Consider the following 21,841-nt stretch of genomic DNA (forward strand, 5'->3'; position numbering starts at 1 on the left):
TTCTTTTTTGCGTTTCAAACGCTGCGAGGAGAGGATGGACTATCATTATTATATTATCATTGGAACAGGGCCAATCTGAATCAATTTGGCGCCCTATGCAAGTTATTAGCCAATAATATGTAAATTCAATTTTATACCCCCATACAAACCTGAATATATTATTTGCCTTAGACATTTATTATATTCTGAGAAACAATAAAAACCTCTAATAATATATTAAGTAATTAAAAAATATAACTCTCCATAATAATTAATAGGTGCGAAGAAAAAAATGTTTAGCTCGAACCTACACCTACTTTCGGGTTGGGCTCAATTTTTCCTACAGGATAGTTGGGCCCATAATACCTGGCGGGCTTTAAATTTTAATTGTCAGGCCCTGACGGGTTGCATTTTTTTTTAAATTTTCTGGCTGATTTTTTTGGAGACCTCTGATTGGTTTTTAATGGCTTTGCTGATGTTTCAAAACACTGTAAATTCTTCCTGTGAGCTCATCGCCCAACTATCATGTTGGAAAAATTGAGCCCAACCCAAATTGATTCAGATTAACGCTGTTCCGATGATAATATAAAAAAAAGTTGAGTTGGGTTCGAGCTCACCTTTTTTTCTACGCACCTATTATGGCACACCCTGAATGACCGGCACCCTCAGCATTTGCCTATGCCACGGGTCGGCCTTGCTATTAAATAAGGTTACTCTGAAAAAATGTGCATGTTTAGCTGTTTTTCAAAGGGGGAGGCTTTTAAAAATATATTTGAGGTTGCCTTGAATAAAATTCCTGCCTCTAGACACTTTTCGAGGCTGCCCAAAAAAACTGCCTGCCAGTGGAGACAATTTTGAGGCTGTTCAAAAATACAATTTGAATAAATTGGACACCATTTTATAAAAATCTGGAAGCATCATTTTTACAAGTATATTGGAGTACTGGACATTTCAGGACCCTTAGGATCGCCTGTTTTGATATTATTAAACTACACCCTTGAGGCGGCTCATTTTTATGCATTGAGAAACAAAAAGGGCTTTAATATTAACGGGTATTTTGTAGTTTGGGCTTTATATAATAAATAAATAATTTAAAAAAAGAACGATTGAACGGGAAAAGTAATGGCGAACGGAAAGTTTTAGCAAGGATTGAACGGAAAAGGCTGAAAAGGTAAAAGCCTGTTAATATTAATATCCGTTTTGTACAATAATACTAATGGTTTTGCATATTAGTCAGTTGCTTTAAATCATCATAGAGTCGACTCATGAAAATTAATTAAAACAGCTGAAAGGAAAATACACAACATCTTTGATTATTTAAAAAAGTGAGCCCCGCTGGATAGAAATCTATTTAGAAAAATCACTATAAGACCGGACCGAAAAAAAATAGGTCTTGAACTAAGCCTCAATATTAATAATTATCTTTATTTATCAAAGAAGAAAATACCACAATAATGCAACAACTTTAAATATTTAACACTTCTCCTATAAATTTCAATAGGGAGTCAACAACTTTTTCTTTTCTTTCATACTTTGCCGACGCCTTAGAGCCTTTAGAAATAATGTCATCAGACAAACCAGCAAGTCTAGCAGTATTAAACCCATGAGACTTGGAACAGGATCCTTGAGCTAGTTTATAAAGGAATGTAAGTTCATTTTCCCTCTCCATAACAAAAGCCATGTGATACAAGCTTATTTTTTTATCGCTGTAGAAATTGTCAGTGATTCGATGAAAGTGAGTCGAAAATAAAACTCTATTCCCTGTTTGAGAAAGATAATTCACCGTAGAAGATGCCAATGACATACCATCATAAGTAGTTGTACCTCGACCAAGTTCATCAACGATGATAAGAGACCAAAAGGTCATGGAACGAAGTATTTTCGAAGTTTCTAAGAGTTCTACCATAAAAGTTGACTCTCCACAAAGTATATTGTCAGAAGCACCAATACGCGTAAATATTCTATCTATTGGAGTAATGGTCATTGAACGAGCAGGAACTTTACATCCTATTTGAGCAAGAATAGCTAAAAGAGCAGTCTGTCGCATAAAAGTCGACTTCCCTCCCATATTTGCACCGGTCAGTATGAATAAAGGAGCATCCATATCAAGATCATTAGGAATGTAGTTTCCATTTCCTACCTGATGGATAATAGGATGATATCCCTTCTCATATTTAAGAGACGGCGTTTTGCTTTTATCAGTGGGAAGTATTGTAGGAAAGGTACCATCTATTGAAAAGAAACTGTATCTGGCAAGAGACAAAAGCGCATCCAACACACTAATAGTATTGACTATTTTTTGCCATGCATCAAAATGTGTAGAGAATTTATGAAAGATACGAGTTGATACAGATTTAAGAACTTCCGACTCCTTCTCGCTAACTTTTGCCAATCGATCTAAAAATTCCTTACTTTCTTTCGTAACATATCGATTAAAACCTTTTCTTCTAGATGTATACTCAAACGCTGCCGGAAGTTCCGTGCAGCTACTCGTTGGAATTTCGATCTGAAAGGCGTTTTTTCCCGTCCCAGTAAATTTCACATTACGCGATCCAAGGTCCTTTCCCACTTGCTTAATGTAATTTGAGCTATCATTCTCAATAGACAATTTTTCCATCACGATTTGATCATACTGAGTATCGACACCCTTACAAGGTAGGATTTTGCCTTCTTTAAGTGCCTTTTCATTATCCAAGGATTCATCATAATATTTCAAAATAGTATCGATTTCTTGAGTTTCATAGTCAAGGTGCATCATTTTATGAAGAATGGCAGACTTAAAATTATATTTTTTACTAATTTTTTTCAAAGTATCATGAGCAGAATTGAAGCCCTGGAGACAATTAATAAAAAGCCTTATTTTCTTTTTTGACATAAGACCTCCATCGAAGTATACAGCACGATTCTCAGGATGTTCGGAAGGATAGGCTATCCCATTAGCTGCTATGATTCCCATAAGACGCTCAAGGTCAGGTAGACTTTTAATTGAAGTTCGCAAATCGTCGATGCAGTTCTCCGGAATATCAGCCTTACCTGAAAGTTCCATTACGGCTTCCTGTCTTTCACGGATATCAGAAGGAAGAAATAAAGGACGACATACCCATTTTTTTAGTAATCGATTCCCAAAAGGTGTCACGGTTGAGTCCAATACTCCAAAGAGACTTTTGCATTTTTTGGTTTTGGAAAGTATGTCCAGATTGAAGATGCTTGAGTCATCAAGAATGAGGTTCTTGGTTGAAAAATCAGGACAAGTTTCATCAATAAGCGTAAACTTTTCAACTTTTCCCTGTACTAGGATCCCATGATCGATCATCGCCTCTGAGAGATAATACAACACAGCGCCAAAGGCTCTTAAGATTAGGTCACTCCCATCTGATGGTATAGGAGTATCATCTTTTCCCAAAGTCACATATGATTTTAAAACAAGAGGCCAAGAATCGAAGTGGTTGTAATATTTTTTTTCTATAATTGTATCCAAGATAGTTTTAGAAGACGGAAATTCATTAAGAGACTTAATAAATGAACGACGCACTCCAGGAAATCTAGAATTCAACATTTTCAATAGGCCTTTGGAATTATTGACACTAACATTGTCAAGTAAAATTTCAACAGGATTCAAATGATATAAGTTTAATTGAGTTCTGGCCAATTCTTGACCATCATCTTCAAATTCTCCCAAATGAATAACTCCAACAGTTGTATCAACGAAACAAATTCCAACACGTGAGTCTCTTATGATAAGAGCTACCATGTAATTATAGTCCCTACTGGAGCTTTCCGTTATCTGTGTCCCAATACTGTAGACTTGACATATTTCTCTCCTAATAACCTTATCAAATTTAGTAATTTTCTTAGTGGAACTTTTGCATCTCGCTTCCATTGATAGAGGAGTTTCCGTTTGTTCTATACGAGCAATACGAAAGTTATTGCTAATGAGAATGTCGGCAAATCGGTGGAAAGACACCTCAGGAAAACCACAATGAGCGTAATCCTTTTTCATGAACTGTATTCCACAGTGCTTCACGACATCCACCGCATCCATATGAAAGCATTCATAAAACTTGCCCATTTTGAAGAAAAGCAACTTATCAAAGTGCTGGCTCTTCAGTTCCCACCACTGCCGTTGTGCGGGGGTTTGATTCGCAAGGAAAGACTCGGGAACAGTCAATGTAGTCCCGTCATACTCCACATCTTCTGGAGAACGACCCTTTCCATCTCGAATTTCACTTCCTCTAAGGAACTTGAGTGAGAGATGAACAAACTCCACACTCCCACTCCAAAAACATTTCTTCTCAAGAGATTCATAAGATATCTTGTCATTGTCCCTCTCCTTGTCTCTTTCCTTATCCCTCACATTCATCCTCTCCACTTTCTCCACTTTCTCCACTTTCTTATCCACACTCAGGTCCACTTTTGTCTTTTTGCATCTTTCATCCTCCTTCAGATCCGCTTCGGGAGGAGAGAGGCCTCGTTTCCTAGAATTCTTAGGAGACTCTATGGTCTTAAAGTAATTCAAAATACTATTTCCACCGGATTTAGACATTCCAAACACTCACTCTGATCATTCCATAATAATCTAATCCACATTCACAAAGAGAACAACGTTGTATTTCTTTTATAGGGATTCAAAAAGTTTCGCGCTTACACGAGGAAGAAATATGCTTAGACCTCGGCGTGTAAAAAGTAACTCCTCTTAATTTGTACAATTTGCTTATACAAGTTACAACTTGTATAAGCAAATTGTACAAGTTAACTACGCGTAAACGACGTTGTTCAAAATATATCTTAAACTTTGCAGCCCTACTTTAAATCCTCCTTGATTTTTGACAGTAATGAGCAGAGTTTAAAATAAATAGTAGTATTCTAATTTTTTCTTTTGGCTTTTTGTAGTTGCTACCTGAAAGTTATTTTTGATATTCCCAAGCTGTTATCATTATTCTTAAAGAAAGAAAGTATTAAGTAATCACTCGTTCGTGAAAGACGAAAAGTAACACTTAGGATTTATTACGGGATTATAAGTTTAAGTCCTTGTTGGACTCTGAGTAGAATTCAAGATCGACATTAGAGTTTTTCCTGCATATATCATTGTTAGATGAGAGTAGGGATTTTATTTATTTCCTTCATCTCAAAGCTGCTGAAACGTCACGGCAGCTATGCTGCTCTTCTCTCGAACATCAAGTTGTCGGGGTGACCACGCTCATTTTCCGTTTCTTTTTCTTAGCATACAAATCATATGATTTTCAATTTTAGTAATAAGCTATAAAAAATTTAGTGAGTTTCCCACCTATAGGGGCCCCGGTTTTTATTTAAATGTTAACGATTTTTTTGAGTATCCTTTAAAACATTTTAGGGTAGTTCTTTCTTTTGCTCGTAGGCTGGACGGCCTCTCGGAATTTTCAATATTGTTAAGCAATAATAACACTTTTACTTCGGAACAAACTCGATTGCCCCCTTGAGATATTCAGTAGTCCTTAATATTCGAACCCTTAATACGCATTTGTCCTCAATCATAGATAAAGCATAAATATTCATTACTAAGTAATGATGGCGAAGTGACACAGTTTTGTATGTACATTATACGGATTTTCACATTTTACATCACTTGTAAATTGTCCTTGTTACGACTTTTAATTCACATACACTTGATAATTATGATAAAATATATCAAAATGATTTTAGTTAATTTATTTATAATGAGGTCAAATAAATACAGAATGAATTTTTTGGCATATCATGAGAAAGTCTTATTAATTAATTATATATTATCACTACCTGAAACAATTAATATATTTTCTGAATTATTGTGATGAGTTGTAAATTCTAATGCAGAAACTTCATTATTAAGTTTGGTAACTATTTTAGTCTGGTCTGACTCTATATCTGCTTCCTTTGATCTCTTACACTCAGAAACTTCCTTCATTTTAGAAGAGTCCATTTTATTTGAAGAGGATTGTTCTTCCTCGAATTTAATGTCCTTGGGAGGACAGACTGGCATTAAATTCAATATCTTCCTTTTCCTACGAAAACTATTACAAGAAAAGACATCATAGAGCATATCACACAATGACTTAAAATATGACTTAAATGGATGTTTCTCCGTTGAATCACAACTGGCATTTATCATCCTGGCGGTTTCCTCAAAAATGTTCATTTTAGTCTCAATGATCCTAAAAAATATATCTCTCGAGGTTTTAAGGGAATTATTATCAAGTAAGGATCTAATTTTTTCCGACATGTTGAGTCCAATGTAAATTTTTCGAATAATTAAACAGCATGCAAAAACTAATTGGGAAGGAGCACTCATTCCTTTTTCAGAAACAGTGTTTGCAAATGCAAGCTCCACATCTTTTCGTGCTGAACAATCCTCAAAAATAAGAGTTGGAGCATCTTTGATATTGACTAAAAGCTCAAAACATCCTTGACAAGGACTATCACAGTCAAGAGTTTGTAAAAGACTTTCCGCGATAAACCCTGCTAAAATATATACCAGATCGTTTTCTCGCGTTGGTTTAAAGTATAAATCCTCTTCTTCCAAGGGATAAATAATAGAACTGACTTTTTCATCTATCAAATAGTTATTGGCATTACAGGAATAGTTCCTTTGTTCCCTTGAATCCGTGTAGTTGAAAATAATGTCCAGATTTTCCATTTCAGAACCAACCAATGAAATCAATCCTTTGATATTTATTATCCGTTTTTTGTTTGTTAGTATGGACACTAATCCGATCAATGATCTATGATTAAAGGGGTAAACCTTCCAGGAATCGATCTCTTCTACTTGGCAGCTAAACCTACCAGGAGAAATATCAATCACATTTCCATTATTCTCAAATAAGTAGCACATCAAATCCGCTATTCCCGAAGAAGTTACTCTCAGCTCCCTCATAATTTTGATTGAAGGTGTGCCAGATTCTCCATTTGACATCCACCACGCCGTTATCCATTCGTAAAATTCTCTCAAAAATTGTATTCTTGAGTCCCCTGCATTCCAAATTGGAGTAGTAAATTTAAGTTCCTGGGTAATTTTACTAAACTTTAAAATAACTTTGACAAACTCATAAGTTGGTCCTTTCTTTAGGGAAGATAAAATCAACTCATTGAATATATTATTTGGATTCCTAAGCTCGGATCTTCTATAATTGTACTTGTTTTGAGATGAGTCTTGCTGAAATAATTCTTCAATTTTCATAATTTCTGGGTTACTCATTTCCACACCTTGAAAGGGGGGGCATTCAAATGTATTTTGCTCAATCCAGTGATCTAATAGAGATTGAACACAATGCTTTGGATTAAATATGACATATATTTTGTTTCCAAGCGTATCATCATAAGGATTCTCAATGAAACGCTCATGATCATCGTTGATTATCATAGATTTTGCACTAAATCCGTTCGAACTCTCTTCAAAAAGTTCTCGAGTGTAAAATTCATGGAAATTAGATCCAATATCCAATACCAAGGAAACAATTTTGAATCCGATTTTGGTACATGTCTCAATTAATTCGAACACTTTATCTCTGATAATGATACAGTTTAAATCAGAAAGGGAAACAAATCTATGAATGTCTGGCTCTTTGTTGTCATTGGTATTCCCTTCGTGGATTCCCTTGATACAAAAATCTAAAAGAGTTCTCCTATGCCCATGTGTAGAATACTTCCCACTTTTAAAGATTCCAGAGTAGCTTGAGGATACATTTTCTGTAATAAGTAAACTCAACATTTTTTCAGCATCGGAGGAGCAACGAGAATATCTATCTTTTAACTTTTGTATCGGTAATTCAGTATGTGATCTAATAACTGGGATTGGAGGAAGCATGAGCAGCATTTCACTTTCATAAGAGTTAGATAAAGATCGATACAGTCTAGGAGCAACATTATTCCAGAGAACTCCGAGCATAATTAAACTTTTGGAGTACTTTTCCCTAGAATGTAATATACAGTCCAATTGTTCCAAGATAAATAAAAGCTTGTTCCGACGTTTATCAGATTCAGGGAGAAGGGAAACACTTTTTTTAATTCTAATTAAAGTCATTTCCAACTCTTTTGTTCCTTTATGAGGTTTGGACTCAAGAAAACTGTTTTTTAAAAGATTTAATGCATCATTTAGGGCCATAAATGAGGAAATGTGACTCCGTGAAGATTTACATAAATTCTCTTGTATCATTTGTTCTCCAACCATCATTGAGTACGTCAAATCCGAAAATACATTCAAGGAATAATTTATTTTAGGTGCAATTGATGATTTATCAAAGGTGAGCCCCAAGAAATGCAGACTCTCTCCTTCTTTAGAAATGACAAATACATCTTTGGGTAAGGTGGAGTGTCCAAGTTTTTTGAGTTCATCTTGAATGTCCTCAAGAGATTGGTAGGATTTAATATCTGAGCCTCCAAGAACTAAAAGAGAAAATTTACAAGATTAATAGCAAATATAATCAATACAACATTGAAGGGTAATACCTTGAAATACACTAGGCACGACGTTGGGGAGGAGTCGACGTCTTTTCAGAAGTACGTCCTTGTGTTTTCGACGACGAGAGGTGTTTAAATCAGAACTTAATAACGTAAAATCTGTTGGGTGAAAATGAAGACTACAAATAACACTGTTAGGAGAGGGAGCCCAAGAAGGCGGCTTTCCAATGGATGTAACCCATTGTTTTCGAATTTCTAGGTCCTTTGTTGGGAATGAGTGCATAGAAACCCCTGGAGGAATCTTTCCATCATATCCCGAGCGGCATTTAGGGACTCCACATTTATTTACCATGTTAATTGACGCTGGCTTGATCAAAGCTCTCAAATCATGTAAATATTTTTGAATGTTGTTCCACTCCTCCCAATGTTTATACTTTCTTGTTCATTATCAAAACAGCTAACACCTGCGTTATAAAAACAGTCCATGCCCCCGTCCTTCTGGGCTCGTTCTATCTTTCCGCTCAATCTATTTAAAAAAAATTATGCAGAGTAATCTATAGAGCACCAACATATGAAATGAATACGAATCCTCTTAATAATTGCAATTTTTGTGTCTTTTTTAATAGAATATATTATTATATTATTATTATGTCATATAAAACTGAAATGTTGTTACAAGGAAATAAAAAATAATTTTAAATCGGTTTATTACAAGCACATGATTGAAACAAAAAATAACAATATTCTTTTATGATAAATTTGATTATTTCTGATATCTTAATAATCTTAAACAGGATTATCCATGTGTGGCGTCATCCTCAACAAAATCATAGGCATCTTCTCGAGATACACACTCTACATGAGATACTTTATTCCGAAACTTGACACCATAAAACTTATTAGAATGCTGCAATAGTTCAGGTCTAAAAGTAGTTGTGATAAATTGAGCACCATCAGCCAGTTCATGAATCATGTCGGCAACAGCCTTCCGATGCATCGCATCCAAAGCTGCGTCAATTTCGTCAAAAAGATAAAAGGGAGCGGGATCACATTTTTGAATTGCAAAGATAAGTGCCAGAGCCACAAGGGATTTTTGCCCACCAGATAATTGAGCCATTTCCTTCATTTCAGCATTGCGACCTGTGAAAGACACTGAGCAAGAAACACCTGTAGCGTTCTCTAATCGATGAGCTTGATCGTCTGATCCAACTTCATCGTCTTTTTCACGCTTAATACTCAATGTTCCCTGACCCGTTGGAACCAATTTCTTAAATACTTCTTGGAAATATTTTGAAACCTGTTTGAATGTAAATAAAATTGCTTCATATTTTCGATGTTCCAATACATCCATGAGATCCTGAATTTTCTTATTTCCACGATCCAACTCCTCTTTTCGTTTCATTAACTTTTCTTTTTGTTCAGAAAAGGATATAAATTGATCCAGAGCTTTCTTATTGACATGGGAATATTTTTTCAATTCAGTCTGAGAGCGTTCTAAATGTTTAAACAATTGTTTTTGTGAAACATTTTTGTATTTGTCAAAAGCGTCGGTCGGAAGTGATCCGAGTTCTCGAATTTTCTTTGTACATTCCTGAATCTTTGTTTGGTAAACCGTCTGTTTAGAGGCCATTTTTTCTAGCTCCTTAGCATCCTCCTCTATCTTTTCCGCAATTTCTCTTTCACGAAGACGATAAGACTCGAGTTCAGCCTGACCTTTTTTACGTTTCTTTTGAATGTCTTGCAACTTTTTGTCAATACTTTTGACATTCTCTTGAGTGGACTTAATACGACCATCAAGGGAATCAAGCTCAGAGGTGGAATTTTCTAACTGGCGATTTCGATCTTCAACAGATATTTCTTGAAGGGCCTGAACCAACTCATCTTTACGACGATTCAAATTATTTGTTAAAAGATTCTCTAGTTTGTTTTTTTGTGCCTCAAGTCTCATTCTTTCTGCGAAGGCTTTTTTATTTTCTTGCTTCAAACGGTGAATATCGTCATTCAACTGATCAACTTCACCTTGATCCTTAGAGGAAAGAGTAGCCAGTAACTCTTGATTCAACTCAGCCTCCAATCCTTCTTTGGTTGTTTGCATAGCTTCTAATGAGGATTTGAGTTGTGTAAGGGAACGATCTTTAGGATGGAGATTTCTTTCAATCCCATTGAGTTCTTCCTTCATGAGACGAACATCTGTTTTAACTTTATCAAAGACATCCTTTGCCTTTGAATTCTTTGTTTCCATTTTTTGCATTTCAGAAACTATTTTATTTATATTTGCTTCTATCTCATTTAATTGCTGGCGGAGTTTTACCATTTCTTGTTCTTGATTTGCAATCTCTTCACCTTTCTCAGATCTTGTTTTTTGAATTTCCAAGCGAGATCTGGACTTATTAAAGTAACCACCAGTAAGAGAACCTTTGGAACTGACTTGATCACCATCTAATGTAACGCAATCTAAACCTGTGGTGCGAGCTAATTGAGTAGCAACCTCAAGATTTCTACAAATTAGAGTTCTTCCAAAAATGTATCGAAGAGCTTTATCATAACGATCCTCGTACTCAAGTTTGGTAACCATGGCAATTGCATCCTATTAGTATAACAGGATAGTAATAGTTAGTTATTAGGAAAAAAAGAAAATGCAATGAACTCAAGATACAACCTTCGTTTGAGGGTAGTCAATACTGCGAACGTGAAGACGATTTAGAGGCATAAACGTGACCTCACCTGGTAGTTTTTGTTTATTCATTTCTTTCAAAATTTGTGTTCCAACCTTGTCTGAGTCAACAATATGATGAAAGAGACGATTACCAGCAGTAACCTAATGCATAATTTATAATTTCAAAAATTCGTATGATATATATATTTTTTCAAGCTACCTCACCTCTACCGCAGTATAAATGCTTTGCTCACATTCAAAATTTTCGATTACAAGTCCGTGATAAGAGTCAGCAATGGATTCAAAGTGACCTCCTTTATTCTTAAAAATCTGAAGAACTTTTCTTACGGAATCCCTTCCGTTGAGAATAGGCTTTCCTGCCATAGAACGCAAGGTTTGATCGGCCTTAGAAAGTTCTTCTTTAAGTGCAGATAAGGATTGTTGTAGATTCATTTCCTTTCGACAAAGATCATTTCTTTCACTTTGCAACGTATCCTTACGTTTTTTGAGTTCATAGAATCCCTTATTATGATCATCAATGTTGGTCCTATGAGAATCCTGTTCCCCAGTACATTCATCGATCCTTTTATCCAGCTCTACTTTCTTTTTGGCATCCCTTTTGAGATCCTCTGAAAGGCGCTCAATTTGTTCCCCCTTATCCTTAATTTGTTTATTGAGAGATTTGAGTTCTTTTTTTATCCAGTTGTCTCTTTGATCTTTTGAGGTGAATTGAGAGCCACGTCCTTGTTTGGCGTAGAGCTCTTTCCGCTTTTGTTCCTTGAGAGAAAGTTCTCTTGTACAACCATCCTCCTTCTTTTTCATCTCATCATATACGGGTCGAATTCCCTCAAGTTCTGTTTCTTTTTTCGAAATCGTTTCCCTCAATTTGGATAATTCTTGCTCTGCCCGATCTTTTGATTTATTATCCCCAGTCACCTCATCTTTGAGATCCTTGATAACAAATTCTAATCGCGTCTTTTCTTTCGTGTGTTGCTGATTCTCTGCGTTAAGAGCATCGCGCTCTTCTTTAGCTGCATTCTCTTTAAGTTTAAGTTCTTTTACATCCTTGGACGTGGATTTAGCAGACTCTTGAGCCTCTTGAAGAGCACTTCGAAGTTTTTCAGCTTCTTCTCCTGAGTTTTTCCTCTTGTTTTCCATATCCGATAGCTTTCTTCTTGTTTCTTGGAGATCTCTATCATGGATAGTATATTCGAGAGCTCGTCGTGTCTTGTCATGTTTTTGATATTCTTTGAGCTCTTCTTTCTCTGTTTCCAGAGTCGAGAGGCGATCTTCTATTGTTTTGAGGAATTCTTCAATCTTTTCTCGCTTCGCCTCAGTTTCTTTGAGAATTCCTTTGGACTCTTCTCGTCTTTCATCGTAGACACGAGTGCCAGCGACTTCTCGAAGAAGCTTGAGACGCTGCGAGTCGGGTGCCGTTGCCATTTGATTGATTTTCCCTTGTTTGACAATGTAGTAGGGGTTTGCACGTGAGAATCCGGCGGATTCGAGTAGATTCATGACCTCAGAGCGTGGAACCATTTTCTTGTTGAGGAAGTAGTTGTCTTTTTTGGAGCCAATGACTCTCCGGAGAAACACTTCTTCCTTGTCGATGGGAAGGCGTCCGTCAGAGTTGTCGAAAATGATTTCCACATAGGCAGACATCACACGCGGTCCCGTTCCTTCGTGGAGGAGCGCTTGACGCTGTTCAGGTCGTAAATGAGAGTACTCGTCACTCAGCACAAATTGAATGGCGTAGAAAAAATTAGATTTGCCGGAGCCGTTTCGCCCGACAACTACATTGTGACCCGGATCAAAGGGCTCAACCACCGTTTGCTCACGGTAGGACTTGAACCCCTGAATGATCACCTGCTTTATATACATGGCGGAGTAATGAGCCAAGGACTAGGAACCGAGGATTGGATTTCCCTCCCTTTTTCTTTACTTACGGATCCGCTCCTTATTATAATATTATTTTTACTGTTTATTATTTGCGTTCTTTTTTCCCTCCCTGCATGACGTCACATGGCTTTACAGGGCCACCTCCATTGTGGACGTAGTATCATAAATAAACCGCAACCTCGCATGTTTTTGTTTTTTTGTTTTGTTTTTTCACGTCTCATGGAAGATCGATCTAGTCTATTGTTGGATATATAAGAATATAAATAAATGAGATCGTCCTCTATAACTATCACGACAAAACCTCAGAGAAACTCAAATTTTAAACATTAAGAGTAATTAAATTTATTTCTATAAAAATTCAAATTCATAATGTTTTCAGTCATAATTATCGTTTAAAATCTTGTTGAGTTTTGCCACAGTACATCTGGAGACAAGTCGGCACGACGTAAAGGGTGTTCAAATTTTCCGACTGATTTCTTATTTTTTCCGACTCTGATACCATGTGACTTTAAAAAATGTTTGGGTCTTATTTTTTAAAATGCTTTTCGATAGATAACTTGATTCACTTTTAATTAAACGACGTTGCTTATCTTGGGTACCGTTGGCTCGGGTGCACAGTTTCAGAACCACGGGTGTATACCCTTTAACACAAAAACACCTATCTATAAGCATAGAGTTAGGAGTTATCTATTCCATTAAATCCACCTCTGGATTGAGAACATTTTTGATTACATTGAGATCAATGCTAAATAGTGATGTGGTTCTTGATATCATTTTTTAAAGAACTTGGTCTTGTCTCGATCTCGGAAAAAGTGATCTTAAAGATGACACTTACAAAATATTATGACCCTCATGCTCCATACAACGGCCTTGTCATTCTTCATTTCTAAACCAAGTTAATTAATAGGGTGCCTTTTTCAATTAAAGCCATTAAAAATCATATCAATGCAGGATTGGGGTGTCGAACAATCTTTATTAAAAATTACATTTTCTTATGGTGTACCATATCTTGAAGTTCATCACCTCATATGACAGTGTTTAATGTTTAGTCAATTGAAGTAGAGGTTGTGGGAGTGCGTCTTATCGAAGCTGCATCCAGGATTTATCTGAAATGTCACTGAATAAACAAAGAGCGGTGGAGGGAGAGAGTCGATCAAGATTGAAATGATCGGAGGCATAAGGTGTCGATCTAGAAAATGGCTGAAATGGCCATTTGTATATATATATATTAAAGAGTGAAGTTACTTTGACGTTTTTCTAATCACGTGACTCAGTACAGTTTTTTCTATTTTTGATACCCTTTCAGTTTCTCTATCTGAAGTTGGACTGGAGTACGTGGCTTTTGATTCTCGTCTGTCATTACATCACATGAGGAGGTGGCCCAAAGATGGAATCCATTCTTGCTGATCTTCAGTTAAATTCTGAGAGGCTTTATTCTGACAAGAAGTTTAAGGAAGTGGAAGGAATGTTTACAACTTTCCTGAAAGAGGCCGAAAATGAACCGGAGAAGCTTCGTGGTCAAGCATTGAATGACCGAGGACATGCAAAGTACATGCAAGTGGACTTTACGTCCGCATTAAAAGACTATGATCAAGCCATTCAACTCTGTCCTTCCTTGGCAATTGCCTACTACAACAGAGCGACCATCAAATATAGAATGGGGCATTTTAAGGTCCATCCATTAATTATTAAGTACATCTCATTCAACAAAGCCTTACTTTATTCTTTCAGGATGCAATCACGGATTTCAAGGTTGCTGTTGATAAATGTCCCGATAATGAGGAGTATCGAAAGGGATTAGAGGAGTGTGAAAAGGAAGAAAAAAGTCCAGCTCTTTCATCCAGACTCTTCATGATCTAGCTTTTCTTATGTATTTGTGTCAGCTCTTACTCTTAGTCCGTGTTTATAATTCATATATATTAACATACATAGTTCCTATAATTAATCATTTATTAGATTTTCCTTTTAATTATGTATGTATTTAATAGCCCATCAGGAATGGTGTCGGAGATGGGAAAAACTAAAATTTTGCCCCAATAACTAATTAAATACAAATTTGGGAGTAGGATTTAAAAACAAAAATGTTGTGTACAAGCTGCGATTTCTGTTCAAGTTTCAACTTGTATTTTAAGTAGATTGTACAACTTATCATTAATTTATTACAACATGAGTCATTCTAATTATTAGCCAAGTATTGATGCTACCATTTATTTTTTATCCATACAAATGACGGATGTATTATGTAGTACATATACAAGTTCCAATTTCTTCCTCTTCAAATATCTTATTTGGTTACAATATTAAGTCATTCTGATTAACAACTATAACAATTGTATATCTACCTCGCTCGTGTAATAGGAAATTAATACAGGTAACCTCATTTAATTTCTTCCACTTAATCTCGTTTTGATCTATTAAAATTACATATTTATGATGTATTTATGAGTAATACAACTTTGGGCATTTAAACCTTTTCATCAAAAAATGCATAATTAATTTATTGACGATTAAATTATTGTATTATCCTCCTCCCAAGTATACTAAAACCTTCATCTTATTTTTTGGTTAGAACTTGTACAAGGTGCAACTTAAAAATGAGGGGAATAATTTTAAATGAAGGTTTTAATGTACTTGGGATGAAGATCATGCAATAATTAAATCCATATATTAATACCGTAAGTTTTGACTATTTTAATACAAATTTCTAAAATATAAGTATTCTGTGACATATATTAAAGTTCAAATACCCAGAGCTATATATTACTCATAAATACATAAAATCATGTAATTTGAATAGGTCAAAATGTATACTTATTAATTAGAATGACCAATTTTGTTCATGCATGCTAAGACGAAGGAATTGCCACTTGTACAATTTGCTTATACAAGTTTTACATGTACACAACATATATATAAGTTGCGGTCATTTGAACTTCAAAATGTCCTTTAAATCACTTATCAATTAGTATTGTTGTACCAAAAAATTAGATCACTAACATATATTGACTATCGATGGAAAACACAATCACTGCATTATTCGCATAACATGTACTCTATGTAAATTCTTTATTTCATTTTTTGCTTTCAACTTGTACAAAATCACATTTAGTATACAACATATGATTTATTTATCATACGGTTTTTCATAACTGATAATTTATCTGGATTACCCCACTCCCATTTCTGTCTAGCAAAAATAAAATTAATTTGCCGGGCAATTGTTCCTCTATCTCCTACACCTATTAGTCTCCTTAGAAGAGTGGAGGCCAATGAAATACGTCTACTTATTTACATAGTGTGTTATGATCTCAACGTGACTCATTTTTCCCATCTCTTCTTAATGATTTTTTAATCATTTATATATATGGACCAATTTTCTAGTCAATTTTCTTCATTAATGAGAATTCAACCAAATATTCTTGTAATAGTATTTCGGTTTTTCAAATATAAAAACTCAAATACACTTCATTGCTCGCTTTCATTATGTTGTTATGTGTATTATACAAACATTTGTATTATTATGATTGGTCTTATGGTTAATTATGTTTATTTATTTTTTTAAATTCATACATCTCAACAATAATTCATAATTATTATTTTTCTTAATTTACGATTCTCTTCATTATTTCTCTAAGCATAATAATCATTCCCGATAATATTAATTATGTTTAAAAATATATTTTATTATTTTCAGCATCACTAATTGTTAAATAAATAATATATATTATGCGGCTCTTCAACACAAAAGCAAACTAGTATAATTTTTTTTCAAAATTAAATCCGGATATGGTACATATTTTGTATTCTTCGGCGAATAATGATCTTCAATTGTGGGTACCACTAATCTTCCATTGTAATATTTTAAATGCATTTGTAAAATTATTATTGTAGCCCGTAAACAAAAAAACCAAGCTACTATATTTATTTTTCTCCAAAATGGAGTCAGTGCTATGTAGATTAATATTCTGTATTCTTCGACGACTAATGATAATCAATTTTTATCAACAAATTGCAGTGATACCTGGAAATATGAGTATCCCAACATCCTATGCTTTTTATAAGAGAGTTAGCAACAGGGTGTGAGAGCTACTTGAAGCTTCTTTTTATAGTTATTTCTTATGGGATAAATTGCTTTGACTAAAGAGCTCTGTTCTAGAAGGAGTTAAATAAGTATCTCCAGCTATTACTGTATTCTAATTAATCTGTTGGAGGCGTTGCAAATTGTACTTAGGGTTGCAAAATACATCGTTACTTTGTTAGAATTATTAATTAATGGATGTTGTTTGACAGGGCAGTTTTGAGGGCAAATAAAGGTTCTAACTATAGCTATAATTCTTGGGTATCTCAACTCATACCAAAACTTTGATACAAAACCTAGAACTGACCACAATATGCCTATGAAATATTGGACTGTTTGTATGTATATATGACAAAGCTGTGGATTTGGACTTGATCAAACATTGAAGACTTGTAACATGACTTATAAACCCTATATTATAATTCCATGGACTGGAAATGAACTCAAAATATATGCGATAATTCGATAAATATATTCAAGGACTTGCACTAGGGGAAAAAATAGTTATTTTCTCTTAATTTTTGTTTATGAGTTTTTTTATATTAATTCACCACATTTTATATACTTGCTATTTCAATGCAGTGTCAAAACTATTTAACTCTTTGAAGGTTTTTTTATTTATTCATTCATAAGTTAATTTCCTAATGATTTTATATATTATTCCTCACTTCTACTTTTTAATTGGACTTATCATCAACTCCTCCTATGGATATGATCATATTTGGACATGCAAGAAGATGTAGGCCGTTTGTTTTTATCTTTCTTTATATGTATTAGGTATATCATGAACTGTCCACTTCTTCAAGTTGTTTTAGAATGGGACAAGTTAGTTAAAAGAATATTTATGATACTGCATCCAAAATAATAATATTTAGAGAGATGTTAATATAATTATATTGAAGGTTTTTGCTATTCTTATCATTCCCCGAGTTTATGATATTCATACCCATTTATATGGAGATACGGTTCCACTCTTAAGGAATTCATTTCCACGTTCCTATTATAGCATATAACAATAATAGACATGGCATTTGAACCGAAGGATGATCATGAAAAACCTTTGCATTTTTTAATATTTTTTGCAAAGGTAGTTGAGCGCATGGAAGACACATATAATAAAATATATGAAGGATGACTCAAACCCATTAATAGGTTGATGCAAAAAGTTCAAAAGAATAATACATAACTTCCATAAGAGCAAACTCTCAAAGATTGATGACGAGAGTCTCCTTTGAAATGACTTCCGAGTTATGAACTAGCACTTACCTCTGTTTTTTTTTTGTAATTTTAATTTATAAATTAAAATTTGAAAGACAAAAAAGACCACAAATCAAATATTGACAGAAACAAAAGTTGCTTGAAATCTTCACGGCTCCATTTTTCCTGTTTAAAAAAAAAAAAAAATGTAATATTGTTTCGATATTTTCCCATCTAACGGCCTACCTGGGATTATTCCGATATAGAAAGAGGGTTTATTATATTCATAACTACCCATTCGTTCATTCTTAATATTTAAGAAAAAAATTGGTTCACTTTAAAATAAAAAGTTATAACACATTTATATTACTATTTCAAGGGTTTATTGCCAAAAAAAGGGGTTACTATTTTTGACCAGCTTACCATTGACGCAGGTAAGTATTCAACTGCCATATTTTAGGCTGATTTGTACATCCGTATGCGAGTTTACCCCAAAGAACAAGTTTGTAATATAAATACAGTCAAACCTGTATTATGCGGTAAGACAAGGGAGGTTTAAAAATCGACTGCTTATTACAGGTGACTTCTTAAACCAGGGTCTTATTTTGTTATAATTCTACAAACTGGATATGGCTTCTTAAAACAGTTGGTCGTTAGACAAGATTCGACTGTATATAGAAATAGAAGTAATCCATTAAGATAAAAACAAGGGCTAGGCCCTCCTTCCTACCCCTTCATTACATACATCTACAACAACCAGAAGGTATGATGGGTAATTAAGACTACCTATGTGTGCGAGCAAAGAAGAAGGATTAATGGTAATTAACGTCGACAGACTCTTTAACGCAAAGAAGAAGAAGAAGGAATTATAATAATTATCGATACATGAGTAACGAATACAAAATAAGTAATAACAAAATAGTAGTAATAGATGTTAGTAAATAGCAGAACCGAAAATTGGGTTCGGGTTCTGTAGAATTGATAATAATTGTAGCAAGATCAAACCCACTGTTTTGACCCTATATATTCGGATATGGACCCAAAAAATTGTAAGAACCCTATTAAGAAAAAACCCGTATCGAGTCGGTGGATCAATTTAAAGAACTCAAATGACTGTAGTCCTATCAATCCCGTCCTAATAAAAATTTTCAGTCTAAGGATTGGTCCTTATCGGACTTTCAAGGTAACTAAAACAGCTGAAATGACGTAGTTACTAACTACATAACTATAATTGAGTAGCTTGTAATGAAAAAAAGAACACAAGGAGAAGGTGAGAGCGAGACATATGGTACATCTGAATTAAGACCCTTGTTAATATCAGCTGTCTGTTATATGATTTTGAAGGGAGTAAATGAACTACTGCTCTATACAGGAGAACCTTCTAAATTTAAAATAGCATTACTGTAGGAACTATATTTAAATTCATTTATTTTATTATGCACTTTTAAAACAATTTACACCAACGATAGGTGATAATGCTTAGCTCAGAGTTAGATGATAACACCCCCACGACTCATAGAATAATGTACAAAAAAGAAGAAAGAGCACAGGCACTAACCGTTTTTCCTTTTCTAATTTTTAAAGTATTTTTTCATTACAAACTACTCACTAAACATGAGTTATAAAAGACGTTCCCCCAACTAGTCCTAATCAATTTGAAAAGGGGACCTAAGAATAGAATCGGGTATAATAACAAAAATAGTATTTTTTTTTGCGTTATGGCACTGAGAACTGAAGAAATTTTGCAAATTATCAGAATAATTTAAAAAAAGAACAGAAACGTCCAGGATCTATAATTAAGAACCAAAATCCATCACTACTATATAAGTAGAATAGAAGTGGATAAAACTGGAACTTGGTCCATGACTGTAAATAGACAAGCGTATTTATTTCAAAGAAAAAGGCAGAGTATCGTAGATTAATAACTCATAATAATTTAAGGAAGATCATTCTTCTTCTGGAGAAGAAATAGTGAAAATTAATGTTCTGCAATCTGCATAATTACTCTTCATTTGCATATTATTTCTTTGCCATTATATTGTATTGACTTTTCAACTCTGAAAATATACAGTATGTACAAAAATTGATGGTGGTATTAAAAATATCCGTTTTATAGTAAAATTTTTTTTTTTGGGTCGGAATAAAATGAAATTTAGCTGATACAATCATTAGGCAATATTTAATTTTTCTGATGCAATAATTTTCGATGATTGCATCATACATCAGTATAAAAGAGCTCAGAAAACACTACAGGATGTTAGTTGAAATTCAATATCTGAAATGGTGAGGGAGCACTCTTTGGAGACTAGGGCCATGGCTGTTGGCATGATAGAGGGTGGATCAAGTCAGAGAGATGTTGCTCAAAGGTTACAGATTCCTCTCTGGACCATTAAGAATTGGTGTAAGAAAAGGAAGGATGGACAAACCCATGCAAATCAGAAGGGTCGAGATAGGATTTTTTTTTTTAGCAAAGTTCCCAAACTGGTGAATTCAAAATCTTTGACCAAAAAGAGGCAATCCACAAGAAAACTTGCAGCCAGATTGACTTCAAAGGGCTATCCAATATCCAAGTCCTCTGTCCAAAACTAGCTCAGGCACTCTTTGAATGTTTTACCATACAAACCTCGTCTGCACCCCAAACTTTCAGAAAACCAAAGGAAGGGCCGGCTTCAATTCTGTAGTGAGCGGAAACACTGGACTAAAGATGACTGGAAATGTATCCTCTTCAGTAATGAAAGTCCATTTGAGCTATTTCATGCCTCAAATCCCGAAATAGATCGGGTTTAGGCAAGAGATAAGGGAGATGTGGAACCCACTCCAACTGTGAAATTTCCTCTGAAAATTCAGATTTGGACCGTTATCCGCCACCAGGCAGTGTCAAATCTTCACCTGATTCCACGAAACCAAACTGTGACGGCTGAGTACTGTGTAACAGAGATCCTCAGTAAGTCTCTGATGTCAGCTCTGTGTCGTACAGAAGAAACTGGACCTCCTTTGAAGAGGAAAATGTTGTCTGACACATCAAGAGCCATTTTCCAGCAGGATGATACCCCTGCTCACCACTCCAAAAAGGGATAAAAGTGGTGTTCAGACAACTTGGATTCCTGCCAACAGTCCTGATTTGTCTCTCATTGAAAATTTGTGAGCCTTGGTCCAGAGGGAACTCAATGAAACTGGGCCAACAACTTCAGAGGATGAATTAATAAACTAAAAAAACTTAAAAAAGCTTGGGAAAAAATTTCTCCAGATACTTGGAATAATCTGTATGAAGGGATGCCAAAATGCATAAAAAATGTATTAAGCTTAAAGGTCGTATATTGGGAAGTAAATAAAGTTTTTCACAAAAAAAAAAAAAAAAAAAATCACTTGTTTAGGTTATATCATGATTTTTTTTTAAACCCCATCAATTTTTGGACATACTGTATTATAGAAAGATGTACATAATATTATTTCCCATTATTTTTTTGAAATTAGCACTTTTTTATTCTTTATTTATTAGAATGTCAAAATGTGCATTATTTAATAGGAATGTAATAGGAGATCCCTCTGTCCAAAATGCAACACTTTTTTTAAATGGCGCACCTTTGTCCTATTTGTTATATTTTGATGCTTAACCCTAATAA

The 21,841-nt window shown here is 34.6% G+C and overlaps 4 protein-coding genes across 8 annotated transcripts; 1 reads left to right on the top strand and 3 right to left on the bottom strand.

The window, feature by feature from the left end:
• Positions 1 to 1,384: 1,384 nt before the first annotated feature.
• On the bottom strand, positions 1,385 to 4,664 carry LOC121120155 (DNA mismatch repair protein Msh6). Its single transcript, XM_040714998.2, has one exon. The coding sequence runs from the start codon at positions 4,520 to 4,522 to the stop codon at positions 1,445 to 1,447; it is 3,078 nt and encodes a 1,025-aa protein (XP_040570932.1). The 5' UTR covers positions 4,523 to 4,664; the 3' UTR covers positions 1,385 to 1,444.
• Positions 4,665 to 5,649: 985 nt separating this feature from the next.
• Positions 5,650 to 8,914, bottom strand: LOC139905660 (uncharacterized). Its single transcript, XM_071889191.1, has 2 exons — positions 8,437 to 8,914; positions 5,650 to 8,373 (listed from the first exon to the last, which is right to left on the bottom strand). The coding sequence occupies exons 1-2, from the start codon at positions 8,738 to 8,740 to the stop codon at positions 5,735 to 5,737; spliced, it is 2,943 nt and encodes a 980-aa protein (XP_071745292.1). The 5' UTR covers positions 8,741 to 8,914; the 3' UTR covers positions 5,650 to 5,734.
• A 79-nt stretch (positions 8,915 to 8,993) lies between these two features.
• SMC3 (structural maintenance of chromosomes 3) lies at positions 8,994 to 13,076 on the bottom strand. The gene is made up of 3 exons (XM_040714997.2): positions 11,270 to 13,076; positions 11,048 to 11,206; positions 8,994 to 10,975 (listed from the first exon to the last, which is right to left on the bottom strand). Exons 1-3 carry the CDS (start codon positions 12,923 to 12,925, stop codon positions 9,185 to 9,187), a joined length of 3,606 nt encoding a protein of 1,201 aa, XP_040570931.1. The 5' UTR covers positions 12,926 to 13,076; the 3' UTR covers positions 8,994 to 9,184.
• Positions 13,077 to 13,976: 900 nt separating this feature from the next.
• LOC121120156 (uncharacterized) lies at positions 13,977 to 16,690 on the top strand. 5 transcript variants are annotated; one of them, XM_040715000.2, is made up of 3 exons: positions 13,977 to 14,178; positions 14,250 to 14,615; positions 14,675 to 16,690. In XM_040715000.2, the coding sequence occupies exons 2-3, from the start codon at positions 14,331 to 14,333 to the stop codon at positions 14,801 to 14,803; spliced, it is 414 nt and encodes a 137-aa protein (XP_040570934.1). In that variant the 5' UTR covers positions 13,977 to 14,178; positions 14,250 to 14,330; the 3' UTR covers positions 14,804 to 16,690. The 5 variants fall into 5 exon arrangements, 2 of the variants coding, with proteins under 2 accessions (XP_040570934.1, XP_071745294.1); XM_071889193.1 differs by having other exon boundaries at positions 14,066 to 14,124; XR_005864921.2 differs by lacking the exon at positions 13,977 to 14,178 and having other exon boundaries at positions 14,212 to 14,615; positions 14,675 to 14,916; positions 16,190 to 16,690.
• The last annotated feature ends 5,151 nt before the right edge of the window (positions 16,691 to 21,841 follow it).

Source organism: Lepeophtheirus salmonis, chromosome 6 (genome assembly GCF_016086655.4).
Source record: "Lepeophtheirus salmonis chromosome 6, UVic_Lsal_1.4, whole genome shotgun sequence".
Taxonomy (NCBI): domain Eukaryota; kingdom Metazoa; phylum Arthropoda; class Copepoda; order Siphonostomatoida; family Caligidae; genus Lepeophtheirus; species Lepeophtheirus salmonis.